General features: G+C 38.7%; 1 protein-coding gene across 1 annotated transcript; it reads left to right on the top strand.

The window, feature by feature from the left end:
- Nucleotides 1–315: 315 nt before the first annotated feature.
- On the top strand, nucleotides 316–23,655 carry sema3ab (sema domain, immunoglobulin domain (Ig), short basic domain, secreted, (semaphorin) 3Ab). The gene is made up of 17 exons (XM_004553292.4): nucleotides 316–1,120; nucleotides 9,131–9,291; nucleotides 9,734–9,796; nucleotides 11,707–11,826; nucleotides 12,651–12,741; nucleotides 13,515–13,634; nucleotides 14,357–14,499; nucleotides 15,646–15,760; nucleotides 15,857–15,926; nucleotides 16,043–16,187; nucleotides 16,295–16,514; nucleotides 16,640–16,731; nucleotides 16,836–16,877; nucleotides 17,330–17,487; nucleotides 18,907–18,974; nucleotides 19,695–19,840; nucleotides 20,793–23,655. Exons 1-17 carry the CDS (start codon nucleotides 1,003–1,005, stop codon nucleotides 21,318–21,320), a joined length of 2,400 nt encoding a protein of 799 aa, XP_004553349.2. The 5' UTR covers nucleotides 316–1,002; the 3' UTR covers nucleotides 21,321–23,655.
- The last annotated feature ends 184 nt before the right edge of the window (nucleotides 23,656–23,839 follow it).

Raw genomic sequence — 23,839 nt, 5'->3', positions numbered from 1 at the left:
TGTTGAAGATGCCATATTATTCTAATCTAAAAGTCTTATCTGTATAAAAATACAGCAGTTAAAAATGAACAAAGCATAAAAAATCATTTTAAAAAATTCTCACAAAGCAGTTTGCTCAAAACACTGCACTGTAATAATCAGCTGTGTTTTGCTATTTTCTCACTCTTCATAACCTCTTGGCTTGCCCTAACCTTTTCTCTACTATCCAACTCACAGTTTTCATTTCTCTCATGCTTTCTTCACTTTCTCCCGCCTACACCACACTCCCCTTATTTCTCAATCTCTCTCCTCTCTCTCTCTCACTCCCTCTCTCGCTGTCTCTCGCTCACTCTGCGCTGTCTGCCTCAGCTGTTCTCAGTTGCACTGTGTGCCTTGTGCTGTGGGGACAGGGCAGAGCTGCGCTGAGTGGGGCTGAACTAGTTTAGAGGAGTCTTAGGTAGAGTGGCAGACAGGATCACAGTGGACAGGAAAAGAGAAAGCCACTAAAGATTATGATTATCCGGCAGACAGGCTTAACAGTTGAAACAAAGTGGAACTGTTTTTCTTTTTTTTAGCTAAAGGTAGCTGTAGAGGTAGATAATGCAGATGGCTGTTTTCACTGGGTTACATACTGGTCAGGTACCAGGGCAGAAAAGTATGGCAGTCATACCTGCTTGCTCTTCCTAGCATTTAGTGTGGGCCTACTTTGGTTAACTTTAGCATTGACTTATCGGTGTGGGAAGCTCACTTGCAGTAACACTGACCCATAACCCCCAACTCTGCTTTGCAGGTCTGAGCTGGACTCTAATTTTGTCTTTTGACCCCTGGAATAGGAAAGGGTTTTGGATCTGGCAGTGAACGAGACCTGCTGTGAATCAGCCTGGACTGACCCGTCAGCATTTTTTCACAATTATTGGAAAACAATTTTTTTCTTCTTCTTACCAGAACTTAAAGCAGATCTGAGACTTTCGGCACTGGAGTTTGGTATTTAAAGGACTCTCTGGCCCCTATAGCCCCAGGATCATGGGCTTTTTCTGGGGCAGCATTATGCTGCTGTGTGGGGTGGCTTTGCTCAATACGGGGGGCAGCGGAGCCCAGCAGACCAAGAACAACGTCCCCCGGCTAAAACTCTCCTATAAAGGTGCGTTTGTGAGTTTTTATTGTCTTCAAATGTTATTATTTTAAGTGATTTGCCCTTAAATTTTTTGTCTGAGGTAGATCTTATGTCTTAGACTCTTACCTCCTTCTTACGCAGGTTCCAATCCTTTCAGCACGTATAGTGTGCTGGTCAAGCGACTGAAAAAAGGCAGTGTCTATAGAAAGTTTCAGTAACTGTGAGTCCCTAGATGTCTGTATGAGGCTTTAGTTATGATTACTTCTGAAAATGCTATATATATAAATTAAACAACAAGTACATAAATTCTTTACAAGGTTGTAAACTTTATGACTTATCAGGTTTAGGCTCTGGCTTTAAGAGGGTTGTGCATATTTGTTTTATATGGTTTCAGTCTTTTTACAGACCTGCATTCATACTATTTGGAGTTTTTTATATCCAATTATGTTTAATTTACCTGTAGCCGGGAAACTCTGGTGTTGTCATGGAAAGCTTTTGCACCATTAAAAATATTTCTGTCTTGACTCAGTAATCAGCTGAGACTAACAAATAGGAATGAGTATAAAACATATTATATGATATAAATCCAGCGAAGAAAACAGTTTAATAAAATTAGGTAAGGTAACTTTGCCAGCTTGTTAGTAAAAGTCCACAAGTCTAATGCACATGCATAAATGAACTGGTTATTAGAGAATGCATTCTTTCTTTCTGCCTCTCTGTCCTTGTTTTGATCAACTGCTGTTGTCAGTTTTGAAATAAAAGTAGTGCCAGATATGGGCTCCCCTGCAACTGAGCTTCATCTATCCTTCTCTTGCTTCCTTTTTTCCTAAATGTCATTTTTCCACTCAATTCTCTCCTGCATGGCAATTATACTAAGGATGAATGGTGCAGGTCTGTTTCAGCAGATGGCTCTCCCAAAGAGAAATGTTTCTCGCTCAGCACTGGGGGATCCATAATTATACACACAAGTATGCACATACATAAACACACACACATGCACACACATGCAACGATGCTCGCACACTTGCGCACATAAATGCATGACCATCTGTAGATAGCAAATGATACCTGTGAGGGTATCAGTCATTTAAAACCGCATGCTGTCAGACTGGTGTAACACGCCCATGTGGCGATATCTCTATTTCAAGTTAGATCCTCAGGTAGCAGTCTGGCAAGCTTGTTTTTTGCAGTCACCTCTATAATTATTATTTCTATTAGTACTAATTTGGATTTTGCACCTCTCCCATATGAGGAGTCAGTGCTTCATTTTTTGTATTTAGTGCTTAGCATGCACTTAATAATAGGAGAGTGAGCAGGTATCATTTTCATGCTTGCACTGTGGTTGAAACATTGCTCCTGTAATACTGCAGAAAAAATTTTAACATTATCCACTGTAGGTCCCATTAGGCAAGTGACGTGGGATTATTGAATTATGAATAATGTATGCCATAATATAAATTATGTATTACCCCTGTGTAGGTGAAGTACATTTACTCGTGGAGGAAATCAGATTGTTCACTGTGGTGATTAAAGAGCAGTACCTGCCTAAACAGTCTGAGAAGTTGTCCAGTCCTGAGGAAGCAGTGTCAGATCAGTGAGATACTGCTCTGTGAGGTGAAGAAAACCTGACCCCTACAGGTCTCCGGGAACAAGGGGTGAATCTGTTTATGGTCAAATTAGATGCATCTGATTATGCAGGTCTCACATTGGCACGTGTTTTGGGATTTCTTGCAGACTTCATTCATTTGAATGTAGAATGAAAGTTTTATCTTGGAATGGTGTAGCTATACAGCAGCTTGGCCCACCACAGTATGAACCCCCCAGTGGACAAAGTTAATTACTCTGAGACACACCTACCAATTCCTACCACCCACCCCCACCCCAAGACACACACACACACACACACACACACACACAGACAGACACACACATATACACATTGCTGAAACTTCCAACAGATCTTTAAAAGCAAGGGTTCAGGGGCACAAGGGCAATGGAGCAGGGGAAAGATAACAGTGGTACCCCATGGCTACCTAAACATGAGCTGAGGTCCAACTGTATCAACAACTAAGTGACTAGTTGATGATGAAGAAGTAGGAGTAGAAGGCCATGGACCTACAGTGCTGGCAACACCATAAAGCACCATGAATGTTTTACATATGTTATACTTTGGCATGAATTGATGTTAGATCGATTCACACCCTCTGGGTAAATGGGCCCTTTAGGGATTAAACATATGGCTCTCAAGTTTATGGGTCACAAGCAGCAGAGCACATGTTGTTTACTGTCCAGGGAAAGAAAAAAAGAAGGTACTTGAGTTTTATAGAATGTGGGTGTTCTGCCAAAAGTACTCTTTTTTTTTTTTTCCCCGACCTGTCCACCCCTTTCTTTAGCTGAGCCAACGGCTTGAACAAAAGCACATACACATATCTGCAGCCACACGTACAGGCAAATGCATTCAGAGGAGCACAACAAAGTCCTGCTTTGGATAGCAAGACAGAAAAGGAGCAAAGAACTGAAAAATGATGCTACACTAGAAACCATTTAGTTTCACTAACCACAAAATATCTCTTCAGCATTCATACTTCATCTGTTTTTTTCAAATGGTGTTTTTCTTGTTTTCACTGTGGTGTGACTTTTAATCAGAGTTGGAGAATGGAGAAGTTCTCCTAAAGGCCTTTAATCCATAAGCATGTTAAGAATCTTCGGAGTGGAGTTGGGTTTCTTGGGGTGTGTACAATATAAACTCTGACTGGCCTTGAATGGCCATGGAAGGTATCCCATACATTCAGTTGAATGTTCTCAGTATTCTGTTCTAACTGGATTTGGATGATTTATTCTGCAGTGTTCATTTAGCTTAATCTATATCTGAAAGATTAACTTGGAAGATGTCTGCTTGCAAAATTTCCTGTGTCTACTGACTTACATGTGTCTGTAGTGAGATATAGAGCTACAAAGTAACTACCATCTTAAAAGGGTGTGGAATTATCAGTATGAACATGGAGGGTCTGAAGTTGCTCATATTTTAGTAATTTGGGGTCCTTTTATTTCTAAATTGTAAATACAGAAAACATGCAGAAAACTCAAATTGGGTGACCAAGACAAGCCATTCGTTCAGTTTACTGGGCATGTGTTGAAAGTCTCAGAAACCAAAATGGACTAAGAGAAAGAGGAAGACCTTGGGTTTTAGTATTCCAGTGATATGAAGGGAGTCACAGAATCAGTTTAGTGGCTGCTAATTCTGTTTAATCAATATTTCTGGATGCAGTTCCAAAACTAAATCATTTATCAGCTAGACCAGAGGTAAGCAACTCCAGGCCTCGAGTGCCGGTGTCCTGCAGGTTTTAGATTTCACCCTGTGTCAACACACCTGAATCAAATGATTAGTTCATTCCCAGGCCTCTGGAGAACTTCAAGACATGTTGGGCAGGTAATTTAGGCTACGTTCACACTGCAGGTCTTAATGCTCAATTCCGATTTTTTGATCAAATCCGATTTTTTTGTCTGCTTGTTCACACTACAAATAAAATGCGACAGCAAACGCGCTCTAGTGTGAACCCTCAAAGCAGCCCGCATGCGCAAAAGAAGACGTCACACACAACGCACTCTGTTTAGACCCAGAGCAAACAATATTGTTTGACTGATGGCCCTTAATATAAAGACTTGTTTCGGACTTTACGTTTCCCAACTTTGCTTTAAGTTATAAAGTTATTTTGTTATTTACATGGCCTAATAATTATCATTATTGCTGTTTTAGAGAGGAGCGGTGCTTCAAAGGATAGTTGCAGATTTCTGTCAGAATCTTCAGATTATACAGTACAAATAAAATGTTTACGTTTCTCCAACGTTGTCTTCCCAACAATTTCACTGGATGGCCAGGAAGTGTTCGCAATGTCTTCTCCGGCGCTGATAATTGGCGTCTGTGTTGTGACAGTGACGTAAAAGATAGATTTAATGCGACCTGACCATTCACACAGCAGTCGCTTTCTAAAACATCAGATATGTATCGGATTCAATACCACATACGAAAGTGACCCAGATCGGATTTGAAAATATCGGATTAAACTAAAATTATGTTCTTTTTTCTACAATATGCTACATTCTACAGAATTGCATTTGTTTTCATGTTTACTTGAATGTTTAAATTTAATTTTGCAAAGTTCTAACTACAAAAACAACATATTACTACATTTGATTTTGTTCAGCTCTGAAGAAATCAGTCTTGTCAAGTTTGATAAATAACTTCATTGGCAAAAAAAGAAAAAGTTCAAAACCATTTTTCTTTCAGCCAACAACAATAAAGCAAGACTAAGTGTCTGCCTTCATTTCTGTTTGACACTGAGCAAATTTCTTGACTGAAGCTGTGTTTTTTTACCCTTGGGCATAGGTGAATCAGTAACTGTATACACCTGGAGAGTGTATATGATATGTTGGGATTTGACAGTGTACAACAATACAACAAGTCGTGCGAGTAAGGAACATCAGTGAAGCTACTGAACCGGGGCCAAACATCAGTGCGTTATGCTGCCATGTGTGCGTTATTATTAAGAAGTGTATTTTTCTTAGGAAGCACTTAGATAACACTCTACGTGCCCTCCAGTTGAGAAAGATGGACAGAATGTAGGGTAAAAGAGTTTATTTTTATCAGTCTCACATGGGACTGTTGATTTTTCGCATCTATTCCATCTCTCGCTCTCCCTTTGTGTCTGTTACTTGCTTGCTTTCCAGTTCCCTAACTCATTCTTTTGCACTCCCCGTCCCTGACCCAGAAGAGAATAGTTAGTACATTTGTCTTTTACCAAGCAATGTTAAGGAAGAAAAAGAGAGAGCAGGAGGAAGTAGAAAACTGCTGGAGAAACAAGAATTTATTTTTATTTTTTTTAACTAATCTATCTGTCAGTTGTAACATAAAATCTCTAATAGGCCACACATTCTAAATAATTTCCCCCAGGGATCAATAAAGTATTCTGATTCTGATTCTCCTTTTTGCATGTCTGTCTCTTTCTCTCTGCTGTTCTATTGTTCTGCATCCAAACATTTTTTGTATAGCACAGTATCAAACTCTAAACAGGAAAGAATAAAAAAAAAACAAAAAAAAAAAAACAAGTGCCGTTTAATGTATACATAAATTTGACCTGAGGGGACACCAGTTCAGACATGTATAGGCTACTACCTCCGGTGTGGCTCGTAAACACATTTTTCTTTCCAATAATACACAGCACAGTATGCTCTATAAACATACATACACACACAGATCCACACACAATACCCACAGAGTATCTGTCTCTGGATGATTAGCTTTTAATAACTTAGCTGTAGTCTCTGTTGAATGGTCTGTTGCCATGGACACGACTCCCATAGACAATTTCCACAAACCAAAGATGTGTGCGTGTGGGTTTCTGTATGTATCTGGTGGGTGGATATTGTGATGCCATTCCCCTTGCTGTCAAACAGTGATGTGGTTTAGGGAAAAGTGAAGAGTAGTTTTCCTACTGCTACTGCTAATTATTAATGACAAATAACACAGACATCCTTTTGTGCTTTTTTACATTGAGAACGAGAATAAGTCTTCATCTTCTGGTTTGACTTTGTCTTTGTCATCCCCCACACGAATGTGTCTACGGTACAGGTAAAAAAGGGTCAGAGGTAGCAGGCAGATGTTATTGTGCAGTGCAGAGTTTACAGTTGATCAGCTAATGGTTGCTCACCATGGTTACAGAGCGGGCTCGACTGTACTTTTTTATGACTTTAATCTTCTTTCCAACTGTGTTTATGAAATAAATGTCTAATATTTCAAAATAATATGTTCAATAAAATTCAACTAGATCAATCTTGCAACAGAAAACAAATGATTTACAAAGATATGTTTCACAAACTGCAACAAAAAGCATTTATTTAACAAATAATTATGACTGTAAGTTGAACACAGTGGTTTGTATTAAAGCTTTGTGTCATTTGGGTTTAGATTCAGTCGGTTATGCACCAGAAAATATCTGTTCTCTATAATTTAATGGAAACTCATGGGACTGTTAGATCAAGGTTAGATTTTTTTTAATAAGACTGTGGAGTGGGGAGTGGAGTGAAAGATTAGTTTATTATTATTTATGATTTTTCCAAATTTCTCACAGTTTGCATTAAGGAACAGGAAACAAACGAAATTACAGAGACAGCGATAATGACAGGGTGTCAGTCTATTTGTATTACCATCCAATGAGTACTGTTATTTGCATGTGTGTGCATGTGCGCGTCCATGTGTGTGTGTGTGAATTAGGCACATGTTTATAAAAATGCCATGATACATAAACCAAAATCACATAAGGACAAGTAAGTCTTCATGTAACAGGCAACTGGATTGTCTGTTTGTAGCATTTCTTTTTCACAGGTGTCTTTCAGCACCTTTTAATACTATTTTAAATTCTTCAAACCATTCGTCCATTCATTTTCTTCTACTTATCCAGCACGTGTTGGTGGATAGCCTATCCCAACTGGGGTACGGCCTGGACAGGTTTGTCGGTCAGTTTGTCAAACCAATCTATTTTTCCTGTGATGTAGATATTGTTGCCCCCCTATCAAGAGTATACCCATAAATCCACCCCTCCAAACCCCCTTAATGTCAGCCATCTGGCTTCTTCTGTGATACAAAATATTGATTGAATTTGCATTTAGGCAAATATCTCAGACATATACACATATGGTAATGTTTCCATTAAATTTAAACTTCATACTGTACGAACCCATGCAGCCTTGGACTAGGTGAATGGTAAATAATGTATAGATTCCATAGCACAATATTCATGACCATGTAGGTTTTAACCTAAAAAATCTTAATAAAATTAGAATTTATGATTGAGAAAAACACCCTAAAAGCATTTAGTGTAATGCCCTCTATTCTTTGATGTTTTTCTTCTCGTACCAGTTTCCCTCTAGCTTGTGTCTTCTCACTCTCTTGGGTTCTGACACACTTAAGAGAAGGGGCATTCTCCCTGCTAAAGCATTCATGAGAGTTTTTTGTTGTTTGCCTCACCGAGGATGAGAAAGCAAGAGAGAGTGAGAGAGGAAGGCACCATTTCTCCTCTGCTCCCATAACTCTCTGTCCTTTTGTGTAGGTGGTCAATGGGAGGGGGGCCATGGTGTGGTTGGACTTTGTTGGTGAGAACAAAATGTGAGAAGGAGAAAGAATTAATATGTGCATGTGTTTGTGTGTGTATCTACACAGATTACACAAAAGGTGTTACAATACTACAGTCATAGTGCCACCTTTAGAGGTCGTTACAGTAATTAGATCCTCAGTGTTTGTGTCAAGTCTGGCTTTCTGCTGGGAAACCAAATGTCGCTGCTAGACTTGGCAGACCATTGCGTTAAGGTCCAAAACGTGAGCTGTAGCCTGTAATAAAGTCTGCTAATAGTTTATGTGGTTTAGAGTAGTCTTGCAGTTTGGTTTATGAAATATTAGCAGAGTAATATGACATTATAAATGCTCCACAGTTTTCCACTCTGAGTGTACAAAGTTCTGCTTGGCTGCTTTGGTGAAGGTCACTTCTCAGCGCAGACTGTCTGATTATTGGCTCCCAGATTTGGCTTTACCTGCCGAGTTCAATTTGGCTTGGCAAAGGCTCTAAACTATCTGTCAGCTAGGCCAAGCTGTATAGTCTCTAGTTATGAGAGCAATTTGTGAAGGAAAAGGGGAAGCAATAACATTTATGTAAAAAATCAAAACATATAAAGAAGTGAAAAAAAGGGGTTGATAAAAATGGAAACAGCATTCTTAGGTGATACAAGCACAAACAACTCAATATCATTTGATTAAATTGGCTCAGTGTAGCTGTGGGGAATAGAGGTATAGCAGCAAGATTTTAAGATATGGAAAGACATGCAAGTGGTCAAGCAAAAAGATACTGAAAATGTAATAGAATTTCAGAAAAATATACTGATCTGGAGAATTAGATTTGACTTTCATGCAACACAAATCCACAAACCCTTTATTTCGATGAATATTTTATGCTGATTCCTGCTTTTCTTTCCATTTTTTCTTTGCAGACATGTTGGAGTCTAACAACCTTGTGACATTTGAAGGCCTACCCAACAGCTCGGCTTACCACACCTTCCTGTTGGATGAGGAGAAAGGAAGACTAGTAGTTGGAGCCAAGGACCACATCTTCTCTTTTAATCTTCTCAATATCAGCAAAGAGTTTGCACAGGTAGCTGAAGCCTATAATTTATAGACTGCATGACTGGTTTCATGCATTCTGCGACAGACTCCATGTGTGTTTGCTGTTTCTGACCGACTTATTACCTCGCTCGTATCCGTGCATCTCCATCCAGAGTGCCAGGCAGGGGCGCAGGTGTCTTGGGAATCTCTTTTCTGTTCCTACCGAAAAGTGCCTCATGAATATTTCAGAGCAGGGCTGTTGCACACGATCACACACTGTGCCAGGCATGTAAGCTGCTCTCTGCACACCTGGATGAATAATAGAATAAACCGAAACAAAGTGGATAACAAATCGCAATGTGACCCCTTCAACTCTCATATATACACATCCATGCACACAAGCTGTTCCTCTTTCGACTGACTCTGTAAAATTGATTTTGTGTGGGGGTAATTCTTTTCTAACATGTGCAGGAACTGTGTTTATGTTGCAGATCCCTTGGCCAGCTTCTTCCACCAGAAGAGATGAATGCAAGTGGGCAGGAAAAGATCTCTCGGTAAGAGCTAAAACCATCCACCTTTTAAGTGGGTGTCAGCAGTTTGCCCCTCTACTCCCACTAATTTTTTCAAATGTCTTTGTTCTCTCATACGATGAAAAATGTGCAGTTCTGCAGGTCTCAAAGCAAATCACCCTTGGAGTTACACTGGGGTTATATGAGCTTTTTTTATATGGCATTTTAATCATAGATTATATGAGATTTTTTTCTTTTTTTCAGTTTGTTTATAGCAGTTTGTTGACAATATGTTATATGGACAACTCAAAGACTCGCTATAGATCTGATAATAATCTCAGAGCCATATTTGAGACCATAATAATTTCTCTCCTCCTTAAAAGATCTGTTTTAGCCTATAAAAACGTACTTTTAGGTATAACATTTCTTTGTTATTAATAACTACCGGTACTTCCATATATTCAGGGATCACAGACAGTAGTGTTCCAGTGTTATTGGGCTTTGTTTTTCCTCTGTTTCTGCTTTAATATTTGACAGACTAACCTCAAGGGAGGCCTTTGAAGCTGAAAGACTACTAATTTGCCAAATTTAAATAAGACAAACTAGTGTCACCCAATCCCATTACATTACTAATATAATTTCTGTGGGACTGTTTTTTTTTTAAACTAGCACATACAAAACCACAGAAACAATACATTAAATCACATTATTCATATATTGAAACCTACAGTAGCATAGTTGTGGATAAAACACAACATTTCATAATTTTAGATTATAGAGTTCTCTGGATGAAAATACTTTCTAAAATTTTGCTCCCAACTAAAGCTGGTCTTAAACAAATCCAAGTTGTTCTGGCATTTACATTCAGGGCCTTTTTTTTTTTTTTTTTTTTTTTTTTAAACTCTGTACATCTTTCAGAGCTTTGGCAAGTCAAAAATCACATTTCTCTATGTCTGGCCAAGTGCAGTTTTAGAATAGCTTTTGTGATGTGGTGAAACTTTGTGCCCCTGCTCTCTGTAAGCTATGTTATGAATTTTATCTCTAAATGGGCCCTGAAGCAAAAGGCTGGAATGTAAAATCATGGAAATGCTGGATGTGTATCAGCTGTACCTGTGATCATCAGCCCTTCTGTGTGGCTGATTTGAAGTGTACTAAAGTCTTTTGTGTTATTTTATTCTATAAACATTATGTCATGGATATATAGGGTATCCTGAGGGGTGGTCTCTGTGTTATATAGTTGGAGGAGAGTAAGAATTAATGGGAGATGAAGAGTCTGTTCACTAATCTTATTTAATGCAATCAAAACAAACAAGATGAAACGGAGAGTCAATGAGAAGCAGGAAGGTCTGATATGTGTGACAGACAAGTACAAGTTAAAAAGCACAAGTGTTACGAGTTTATCACAGCAAATGTCAGGTCAGTCAGGGTCATAGCAAAACAGTGCTGCTTCCTGCTCGTGACCTAGTATAACCAGATAACTTAGTCATGCATAATTTGTGGCAGTATTCTATTTTTTTACATTTTCTGTTGTGAAAATGTGGTGACACATTCAGCTTTATTTGAGGTCAGGCTCGCTCAGGCATGTGCTGCAAGAACACGAGGAAATGTGGCATATGGCTGCAGAGCAATGCAATATTTCATATACAGTTGTGCAACACAACAACACACACACACTGTTTTCTTCGACTTTTGAGTTCAGTATGTAATAAAAAAAAACAGAATCAGATGACAGTGTTTAGTGGGCTCTTAATTTTATTTCCAGATTTATTACTCGGCACACTGGTAGGGTTTATGGGTCACTCTCTTGGGAAATACAGCAGATTACTTTAAGCTTTGCTCTGTTTTTGTCTCCAGTCTTTTTTATGCAGGCACTGGATTTTTCTGAATGACACTCTGTTCTGAATGACACTTTAAAAAAATAATAATTTTACTGTTTTCTGTCTTTGCTACATCAGAGAGAATGCTCAAATTTTGTGAAGGTGCTGCAGCCATTCAACCAGACCCATGTCTATGTGTGTGGGACAGGAGCCTTCCACCCTGTGTGCTCCTACCTGGACGTGGGCAAGAAATCAGAGGTACAGGCACACTCTACACCTCCATTGAAGTTTCCAATTTCAATTTCTATCAAACACATAATCCCTTAGAATATAAAAGCTGAGTTTCCTGACATATCAAGTATAAGTATTTAAAGCTCTCAGTGGCCATGAGGGTTAGAGAATTGTCTTTCTAACAGATGATTATATAAGTGCATAAAAAGTGGTTTTCATTCAGCAAAATGAGGTGGAAACGCAGGGTTTCATAGTCTGACGAATTTCCAGTGCATCAGTCTAATGCGCGCTCTTTTCTCCTCCAAATGTCACTGAGTCTGACTGATGTGAATTTCCAATTCATTAAACAGCTATTTACAGATAATTAGATGCAGGAAATCCATCTATCTCGTGTGTAGAAATCATGAACAAAATATGAAATTCCTCTGTAGGGCGTCCTTTGGTGTCACAGAGTTAGAGAGAAATGAAATTTATTGTTTTAATACTTGTTCTGTAAAAATTTCAAAATGCTTCAATATTTTAAACTGAACCTATTTTACATAATGACTAACATTGATATTATATATTATATCTACAGTCTCTAACATTATCACACAAGTATTTGTCAAAAACAACTTTTGCATCGTGTCGCAATATTTCCAAAATAGTTTGGACTAAAAAACAAAAAAAACAAACAAAACATAAATACTATCCTGTGGTCTCTCTAGCTTTGCCGTTCTGGAAGTTGTGAAATGCTGACAGCAAAATGACTTTCCCAGAAAACTTTCACTTAAATGGAAACTACTTTTTCCAAAAGCTGATACTTGATGATATACTGAAGGTTCTGTGCTTGTCTGTTCAACTATGTACAGGACAGTGTTTTCAGACTTGAGCCCCACGTGGAAAATGGGCGTGGGAAGAGTCCCTATGATCCCAAGCTGCTCACTGCATCCATGCTAATTGGTGAGTTTAAGAGCGGATACCCTGCGCTGTCTGTCTGTGTTAGAGTGAGGTCATATAAAAACAAGTAAGTTAAGATACACCCACTGGTTTGCTCTGTCATTGCAGCAGATATATAGGGTGCAAAGTAAAAGCAAATAACAGAACACAGGCATTCTTCTCATTCATTATAAGTGGAGCAGCTTTGTATTTAAGCACTGGGAACCCCTCATTGGCACGATTGTAAACTTCTTTTCACCGTGACTATACATCATTTAAGTAGTGGGTGTGGGGTCAGTGACACTTTATTGAGTTTTTTCTTTGCATAGAATCTCATTTTTTTGGCAAGTGAACTATGTGAGCATGCCTTTTCTCTCTTACTCCAATCATTGCCAGTCACATTGCGTTACATCTGAGTGTTTAACCTAGCAGATGGCCATTTTCCAGCCCATCACCCCTAATCCCTGCTCCCTTTTCTCTTTCCTTTCTCACCAGCTTTATTATGTACTCGTCCTATCTCACACCTCTGTCCTGTCCCTCCTCCTCTGACCTATTCATTCATCCTTCTCTCTCCTCCCTTCTTAGCCCTGCCTACGGTGTTAATGTCAATTTCACACTCCTGATGTTCATCACATCTGTCACTGTCTGTTTTCTCTCAGGACTCCAAGTTTATCTATACTGCCAAGCCCCTGTACAATCCCTCAGTTTTATGCCTTCATCATTGGGGAAAAATCCCTAAAGATTGTTTACTCATCTGACATTACTAAGCTAACTCAGTTTATTCCTCTTAATCTCAGATGGAGAACTGTATGCAGGAACATCAGCTGATTTCATGGGGCGGGACTTTGCCATCTTTCGCACTCTTGGAAAGCATCACCCAATCAGAACAGAGCAGCATGACTCCCGATGGTTAAATGGTGAGAGAGATGAGGAAAATCCCTTCTGATTATACAGTACTTTTCTTGTTTTTAATTTTGCAAGCTGACTCTTTGATCCCAGTTGTGTTTTTGTTTGAGCTCAGCTTCCAATAGATATGATCAGAGTTCGTCACTGATCTCCTCGTGGACATGGATCTCAATGTATCATCACCTGATTTACATTTATCACAGTTTGGTACTACAAAAAAAGGGGTTTGACCTTAAAACAACTTTAAATTAAACTACCCTGAGTGCTAATATATAAGAAAAATATAGAAAAATATACAAGAAATACCTATAATAACCGGAACTATCATCTCTGTTGATGGAATGGCATACCTCAAGTTTTCAAATGTAGGTTTTACTTACTGTTTTTCACCAGTTAATATTATTCCAATTCATCATATTCTGCTTCAGCTAAGGTGCTGCAGCTTGTCTGCTCATGGCTCAAAATATTGCAGTCCAGACAAAGAACGAGAAGCACATAATTCATTTAGCTGGCCCGTCTCCAGTGGAGTTGTGAAATTTAATATTAAGTGTTGTTATTGCCTTTCAGGCTCTATAGAGGGAAGTCCCTGAGTACATGTCTGCTATTTCACAGCATCTTTAAACTCTCACACAGTATCTAGCACTTGGTTTAAAACTAGATACAGAGCAGTTTTTTCCAGATTAAGAAACACAAAAACTAACATTGACTTTGTGTGTGTCTTTGTCGCTTGCAGATCCTAGGTTTTTAGGCATTCATCTTATTTCAGAGAGTGACAACCCAGAAGATGACAAAATCTACCTGTTCTTCAGAGAAAATGCTATAGATGGAGAGCATACTGGAAAGGCCACACATGCTCGCGTCGGACAGCTCTGCAAAGTACGCACGCACACAGAGGACATGCAGGATGGCCTTTACAAAGGAAAATCCCAATATACACAATAGCAGAGAGACAAAGGCACACACACGTTCACACCAGCATTATGTGAAATAGCTCCTGTATCTGGAAAAAACACTTGACGGGTGTCTGAGTGGCTTTCATAATGGTAGCTTTCAGGAGCTGTTATCTGTGATTATTTTTAGCCTGGAGAAGAGTGGGCTTTGTTTTGCGTGGTACAACTGCCCCGGAAGACAGAAACCTGAGAGAAATGTCAAATGTCGCCAGAACCTGAGAGGCAAACACACCATCAATGGCAGCACTGTTATCCTAATGCCAAGCTTTGGCACTTATTGGGCCTTTAGCTCCAGGGGATGGTTATGTTAAAGAACTGGCCTCGTATCAAATTTCACAGCCTAAATCCATTTCTTATTCATTTAGCAGGAATTCAGTAAGCTTACTGCAGATCAGTGAGCGATGTCAGCCTCAAACCCCTGTTTGGCTGCACATCATGCCTCCTTCATGACTGCCTGATTATCTAGAATGTCAAGAATCTGCTATCTTCAACACAAGACAAGCCATCCATTATGTAAAATGGGGTATTAACTCCAGCATATGCATGTCTTGGATACACTATAATTTACTGCCATAAATCAACACAAAGTGAAATCCATTTTTATGAGCCAGAGCTTTGTGCGTCTGTGTTTTTGTGCTATGTTCATGAAGACAAACACTACCCTGTAAGGCACAGAGATGCATATTATTAAGAAGTGCACTGGAACAAACAGTTCAATATGTGCTGTCCTCTTTTTGTACAGCATCTAGAATTGCATTATTCACAAAAATATATATAAAAATATACATATAAATATAGAAATACATTTTAAAAACCCAAACATGGATGCTTATTAGACTTGTTTAATATGTTATAGAATTTCTTTGGTAGTTTATTTTGTACAGAGAGTTTACTGTGCATTCACTGAATAAAAAATAGGAAATAGAGAGACTAAATATGATAATAATAATAATAATAATAATAACATGAATGCTAGTATTGTGTCTTTAGTATGCTTTAAACAGTGTTAAAAAAGTGAAAATGAGAGTATCACTAAGCATAGACAATAAAAAAATTTTGCCATGTCCAACAGAATGACCTGGGAGGTCACAGGAGTCTGGTAAATAAATGGACAACCTTCTTGAAAGCTCGACTTATTTGCTCTGTGCCCGGGAATAATGGAATAGACACACACTTTGATGAATTACGTAAGTGATCGCTCCCAAACCTCCACATATTATTTCCTTAATTTGAAATATTTGCACAATGTCTTTTTACGTCTTGCCTTTTCTTTTGGCTTTCAGAGGATGTTTTTCTCATGAGCACAAAAGATCCCAAGAGCCCAGTTGTGTATGCAGTATTCACTACTTCCAGGTACTGTGGCTCATTTGAAGTAGTTAAATGGTTTTTAGTAGTTCATGTCCATTTAATACATGATTTGTAACTTCAAAATTACATGTGTTTTTCTGTCTCATTCTTTCTTCTATTAGCAACATCTTCAAAGGTTCAGCTGTGTGTATGTACAGCATGACAGACATCAGAAGAGTGTTCCTGGGTCCGTACGCCCACAGAGATGGGCCCAGCTATCAGTGGGTGCCCTTCCAGGGACGTGTTCCCTATCCACGACCTGGCACAGTGAGTACAATATCCTCTTTACAAGAGGATGTACTGAAGCTTGTGAGTTCTTGCTTCTTTACAACCAACAATGTAACAGACACTGTTACCTTTATTTGCCCCCACAGTGCCCAAGCAAGACATTTGGTGGATTTGACACAACAAAGGACCTCCCCGATGAAGTTGTGCAGTTTGCCAGAAGCCATCCAGCCATGTTCAACCCTGTCTACCCCATTAATAATCGACCAATCATAGTCAAAACAGATGTGGACTACCAGTTCACCCAGATAGTGGTGGACAAAGTCGAGGCAGAAGATGGCCTTTACGATGTTATGTTCATAGGCACAGGTAAAACAAATAAAAAGTATAAAGTTTATGTAATTTATAACTAAACATTATCATACTGTAGTAAGGAATCGCTTGGAACTACAAAGCAGTATTGACCTAAAATGTGTACTTTCATTATATCCTAGATGCGGGAACAATTCTGAAAGTGGTGTCCATCCCCAGAGGCTCCTGGCATGACTTAGAGGAAGTCCTATTAGAAGAAATGACCGTTTTCAGAGTAGGCTATTTTCCCATCACCCATATTATTTCGTTTTGGAGAATATCAAATCAGAAAGATCTGTTGTTTGTTTTTAATTATTTTTGTTTTATTATATTTTACAGGAGCCTGCAGCCATTACAGCTATGGAACTATCTACAAAACAGGTAGAGACTGCTTATGATTAAACTTTACACAGCTGTCATATTGTAGACATTCATGACAAACAAGTGACTCTTGTTTATATAAGTGTGTCTGAAAAACCGTCCTGAGAAAGCGTTCTCTTATTGGTGACACATCTTGCTTCAGGGTAAAAAGACAGAACAAAGACATGCTTGTCTGCGCAATTTAAACAACAGCATGTTGCCACAGAAAAATCTTGATTGTTGGGTTTGTTGCAACAGTTGGGTTGTCAACTGAAATTGCAGGATGAGACAAAATGAGCAGGATAATTGATAATTGTAGTAAAATGTATCTATCTTTCTTTTCTTGCTTTACTGAGAAACAACATCTGAGACAAAAGTAGTTAATGAAACCACACTGCCCACCCAGACTTAGTAGCAAAACTAAAGCTCCTAAGACATAAAATAACAAATATTTGAAATTTTTCTGTTTACAGCAACAACTCTACCTGGGTTCAGACATCGGGGTCTCACAGATGCCTCTGCATCGTTGTGAGGTTTATGGGAAGGCTTGTGCTGAATGCTGCTTGGCAAGAGACCCTTATTGTGCATGGGATGGCACAGAATGCTCCAGATACTTTCCCATGGCTAAGAGGTAGTGAATTTCACAGTCATACTTAACATGTTGCCAGTGTGTTGAAGCTGCTTGAGATCTTTTACGTTGCAGCTAATCAGATCTGTAAGACACAGAGCAAGTTTAGGTTTGCCTACAATGTCCTGGACTGGTACTTATATAGCACTTTTGTACTCTAACTGGGAACTCAAAGTGCTTTTTACTAGCCTCATCCACCCAATCACACACACTCTTTTCCATACTTAAGAGCTTTGTTTAACATTTACATACACAGTCACATGTAGGCATCAGGGGCACTCGGGGTTCAGTATCTGGTCCAAGGATGCTTCAGTAGGCAGACTGGAGTGGCCAAGGAATCCATTCACGACCTTCCGATTGGTAAATGGCCTGCTTGACTTTCACCCCAATGGAAATGATGCTCCAACAGCACAATTCACATACAACATTTTATATATTGTCATGCATGTACATAAATACAGCATATTTTATTAGAGCAACTTGCTTTTTTAAAACACAAGTGTTGTCCTGTTAGGGTTTTAATCATGATTGTTTAATAAATTGTGTTGGTTAAATCTATGGTCTATACTTCTTTGAGGTAAAACTTGATTATGTGAATAGACTGAGGACATAGCCGCAATTCAGCACTAGAGCTAGGGTGCACTTTTAGTGCAGGCTTTGCGTATTTGCCAAAATCCCCTGAAGGTACAGGATCCTGTTTCTAGCACAAAACTAGAAATATAAACTGCCTCATGTGTTGACTGCAAATGAGAGCCAGTGTCAGTGATGTCTGGAGGCTGCCTGGGTGAACCAGGGGTGAGGTAGGTTCGGTGGTGGTTTGGTTATGCTGTAGTAGACGTGGACTGATTGATGTGCGCTTGTGTGGTTGTGCTTTTTGTGCAGCCGCCCACTCATAGCTTCATGGGGCTTATTGATTTAAATGCTAGCTCCATCCTGTGTTATATTCGACTCTAATATTTTTTAAACACCAATATAAAAACTTTGAGTTGGAACATGAGGAAACAAAGGTGAATTATTTTTCCGTTTGCTTTGGTGTCTCCATAGTTGCTTAAATTGTTGTTGGTTGAAATATTCTCATGGTAATGCTTGACAGTAAACATGAAACTCTATCTCTTTTCCATGTGAAACCGACAGAGATGACAGGCTAGAAAGATTTATTAATTTGAATTCCTGTGTCACACACCCTATAATTAAAGCTTTCCTGCTAAGCTTTAAGCTGAATGATGCTTATTTGTTTGTGTTGGCCACCAGTACAGCTGCAAATCTCTGCAAATCTCATTCAGATGCACACACACACATACAAAGTGACTGAACACCTATTTTCTTTAGCACACCCATGCAATCATTGTTTCTTTTGACCTGGGAAAATATTTATATATATATGTGTGTGTATAAAAAAATTTTGTCTGTGTGTTTTTGCAGGAGAACAAGGAGGCAAGATATCAGGAATGGAGACCCACTCACACAGTGCTCAGATCTGCAACACCATGGTATTTTTTTTCGATATATGTACATGTTTTATATCATTCAATTAAGATTTTATGTTGTAATGTAGACAATAACATTTCAATAGCCAAAAGAATGTGCTAAAACAAATTATAATCAGATTTAAATGACACTGGCCTTTCCTGACCTGCTCAAAAAGGGTGGAGAAGATAGTAGAGTTGAATGTGTGTGGTGTCGTATCTACGTCTTTTATGTGTTTTCTGGTGGTTTAAAGATTAAGGTCAGTTGACGTGAAGCTTGTAATTAACACATTAAAGAATCCTCCAAGTCTGCTTTCTGTTGCCAAACCCTTCAGTCTAATGCACTGTAATTGTACTTAGTCCAAAAGCAGGACTGGTCTACTATACTTACTCACTATCTTAATTATACATCTCTTTCTTTAATTGAAATAGACAAAAGAAGAAAATGTTAGCAAAAGCTTCCAAGTTGACAAGGTTTAACCAGACACTACAAAAAAAACCTTAATAAAAATTGTGGCGTATATATTTAATTGTATGTACAACCCAGATATTGACTAGTAAATGTCATTGTTGTTGTTGCTGCCTCTTTATATGCTGTTTGTGACTGAGCATGATGAGAAAGGAGAACATTTTGTGAATGTCAGTAACTGAATAACCTTCAGTTAATATTTCTAACTTATTGTCTGTAAATAAATCACATAGCCAAAACCTGCAATACCTAAACAAAATTCCTTTCTTTCCCAGATGAGTTAAGTGGGCAGTCAATCCTCCAGGATAAAACTGTGTACGGTGTGGAGAACAGCAGCACTTTCCTGGAGTGTAGTCCAAAGTCCCAGAGAGCTACGACATACTGGCAGTATCAATCCACAACGGATGACCACAAACAAGAGGTGGGCTTCATCACAGCACACATAATGTGTTTCATTTCAGAAAAATAGATTCAGACTGCATCTGGATCAGTTTGACTCGGATACAGTCTGTCTTGATAGAAAGTAAATAAAGAAAAGAAAGAGACACTGCGTTAGGTAACACATAATACAGGTGACAAAAAAAACCCCCAATAAAACAACCAGACTAAGTATCTAAGTACTCAGTAAAGTACTGAACTACCATATGCTGTCAAATCAGTGCTGGTATTCCTTGGCTACTGGAACGTTAAAGGGATGGAACATCCTTCTCTTAAAATGTATTTGATGTTTTGATGTTAACTCTACTTACCATATAGTCACTGTATAGTAAAGGACTCATTCCTTTTCATCACAGATGATTTCTCAAATCTATACTCCATGTGCATTTTCCCCAAAACCTATTATACTGTAAAAAACAAACCAAAAAAACCCCAAAAACTGATGCAGGTATTGACCGTTTTGCAAATACTTTGCACCTACAGAAATGCTTTATGGTTATCAAAAAATCTACTGCAATTTCTGACTGAGGCTCCAGCCCTCCATGTTGTAGTAACTAATTATTTTCCAAAATCACTTACATTGTATCTACATCTATTTGATATCTTGATACAAATTCAGAATCAACTGGGCCTGCTCAGCATTTTAATACATACTGCCAAACTAGACCATTGTTGAATGTTAATTGCATAATTGCAATCATGCAGTGCACCGGTGTAGAAGTACCTGTATCTGTTATATTTCTTATTATCTCAGGTTGTCCTTGAATCACATACCTGTCGCCTACCTTTTTTTTTTTTTTTAATCAAATACTATAGTTGATTTTTTGGACAGTATAATATGATAATAGATTTCAGATTCTGAATGCATTTTTTCTGTCTTTTTTCTCTTTGTCCTTCACTCTGCCTCTCTCATCACTGATTCTTTCACTCTTTAGATTCAATCAGAGGAGCGCTTTATCCACACCGAGCAGGGCCTCCTGATTCGCGCACTTAACAAGAAGGATTCAGGCATTTATCTGTGCCAGGCAGTGGAACATGGCTTCATGCAGACAGTTCTAAAAGTTAACTTAGAGGTCATTGACACGGAGCGTCTGGAAGATCTTCTGCATCGTGATGAAGAAGCAGCTAGTGCCCCTGCCCATGAATTTTCCTCTTCTAGAGAAACTCCCAATCAAAGGCTGTGGTACAGGGACTTCCTCTCTTTGGTCAATCACCCAACTCTAAATAGTGTGGACGAGTTCTGCGAGCAAGTTTGGAAACGGGAGAGGAAGCACAAGAGGCAAAAATCTCACTTGGTACAGAAAGTGCAACTACATCAGCAACAGCAGCAGAAGACTGCGACGAGTCCTCGCAACCACATGCATGCTCAAGGGCTGGCAGCCAAGTGGAAACACCTGCAAGAGAGGCAAAAGGGTCGCAACCGCAGGACCCATGAACTGGAGAGGGCTCCCCGCAGTGTGTGACTTACAAACCTTGACTGTTAGCACAGACTTTTAACCACACTCAGTTCTCATTCAGTAAACTCATCCTGTTTTTATCCTCTGTTCTGAGACACAGATTTCTTCCACAAAGAATGGAAACCTCAAAAAGTAGATACTACCCTGAAGTGTCAGCTGGAGTGTTCTGTGCGTGGGAAGCCATGTTTACAGTTCACCAGTATGGAGGACTGCAGGAATCAGGATGTTGTATCACGCAAGACCATTGGAGCATGTTATCGTAGTTGGCTCATGCGGTCTGAATACTGCAGAGTGACATATCCACCCTAAAGACTCTAGTGGAGGTGGATCTGACAGTGGCAGTTACATGGTATGCTTTTAACTGTCAGTGCAGATAAACACCCGATAATTTCTGCTGCAGAAATACAAAACAAAAGTAGCTGAGATTATACGAATAAAGTCTTGAAAATTAAAAGACTCATCATCAACAACGACAACAACATGAAGTTCATCAAAAGGACACGATGCCCGATCACTGCAAGAAATCCAGAGGAGCATTTATCATTCATTAAAAAAAAAAAAACTAATTAAGTAACTAAAATGTGTAAATACTGTATTCTGTAACATCTGCTCATCTGAAAGGGAATGCTTGTAGTTATCAAGTTGCTTCATGTTGCTTTCCCGTGTAGAAATTTATTTTTAAAAAAATATCTGTCAAAAGCTGTTGTAAACAAGGAGGTTTTGTACATGTCTGTGTCCTACCCCTAGATAATCTTCCAAAACAAAGACTTGTTCTGTTGTTGTTTTTTTTGTAGTTATCAGATTCCTTCTAGCCTCAACATTTAAAGTTAAGTGTCAGTTCACAGTATATGGATGGCTGCCAACTCTATCGTTTCAGTATGCCAAATCTCATTCTGAGTTCTTCCATATTTATTTAATTATACCTTGTGTACACTTTGTCTCCTTTACTTGTGTATTTATTGATAAACAGTTCTGTACATTGTGTGTTTCCTTTTTTTCATGTGCAGGAGGCTTCCTGGAGGTTAATATTTGGTTTGATTAAGTTGATTTGCAGGACCAATCTAATCAAATAACTGTATTGTCTGCAGTAGAACTAGAAGTACAGTATCACAAGTTTTGTTCAGTGTCAAATGCATTACATATCAAATGTACTGAGCAATAAGCCAGTATCTATACTTTTATTTTTCCCTTTTATTGACTCATATCCATATTCTTCACAGAGCAGTGACAGTCTTTTTTCTGAATATGATGTTAAACGATATCCACGCAAACACAAACCTGGAATGTAGCTGTGAACACCATGTAAATATAAATACTATGGTATATGTTTGAGAAATATGACAGTATGTGCTAGTGCATGTCAGTGCTATTGTAGTGTTGCTGTTTTACTATGGCATTGATAACCAGTCTGATGTTGTAGAGTTCAATTGTTTGCTTATCTAGTGGACGGTAGTTATTATTCGAAAGCTGTACATACTATTTCTGTTAGGACTCTAAATTGTATACTTGATATAAAACAAGAACTAAACATAATCTCTATGGATTGAAATGGCCACAGACCAGTGAACAACAGTAACCAGTTCAACTCTGCAGCACATTAGTATGCCAGATAACATTGTGTGTTTGTGAGCTTCATCTGCTTTTGGAAGCCAAGACAGAGGAAGATGAGAAACAGCTGGGGCCAGCCTCAAGAAATGTGAGGCTCACAAATCAAGTTAAACACCAGTTGTGAATGTGCATATATGATAAGATCATGATTATAAAGAGAAAATGTGGGGGACCTGTAGTGCACATGGAGTGGCTCTGAGGAAATGAAGTGCTGCTCTTGCTGCTTTTTGGCATGATGATGGTGATGCTGATGTATTCTACTGATCTAATAAATGTCTTTTCATAAAATGCTAGCTTCATTAAATCTGTTTTAATATACTATGCCCTGCTGCTTGCATGGTATAGCGAGCTCGTGTAGTGTAGATGATCGGATTAGATCTTGAAATACCTTTTTGGTACATCTGCATAGTAATGAGGAAAACTTTTATTCCCTCATGTAACGTATCCTTAATATTGGGATTCATTTAATGGTGTGCTTGTCTTTTCTCTGTGCAGACAAGAACTGCTGTATGGTACATACAAAACTGACTAATTAATGATTTATAGCTGAAGTAATTAACATAAGAGATATTAAAAATCAATGTTGCTTAAAAAGACAGCCCAAGTGCCTCTTATGGTGTGTATTGAAAAAGTGAAGCTGTGTACTCTTGTGTGCCTCAGGCAGTAGAGTTACTGTAAGTTGATATTAAAACCTTGATGGGTGATGTGCTGTGAATAAAACATTAGACCCCTACAGTCTCTAACTGAAGCCTAGCTGTTGTATTTGCATGCCGACATGAGCTGCAAACACTTCAACTTGGACTCTCGACATATGCAATTCAGACAAAAATTATAAAAAGAAAAAAATGAGGAGGAGAAAAAACAAGTTGCCAAAACTCACCCATGGAGGGTGTGACAGCGTAGCCTGCCACAAAATA

Source organism: Maylandia zebra, linkage group LG7 (genome assembly GCF_041146795.1).
Source record: "Maylandia zebra isolate NMK-2024a linkage group LG7, Mzebra_GT3a, whole genome shotgun sequence".
NCBI lineage: Eukaryota > Metazoa > Chordata > Actinopteri > Cichliformes > Cichlidae > Maylandia > Maylandia zebra.
The sequence above is the reverse complement of the archived record's forward strand: the minus strand, read 5'-3'. Positions and strand labels throughout refer to the sequence as shown.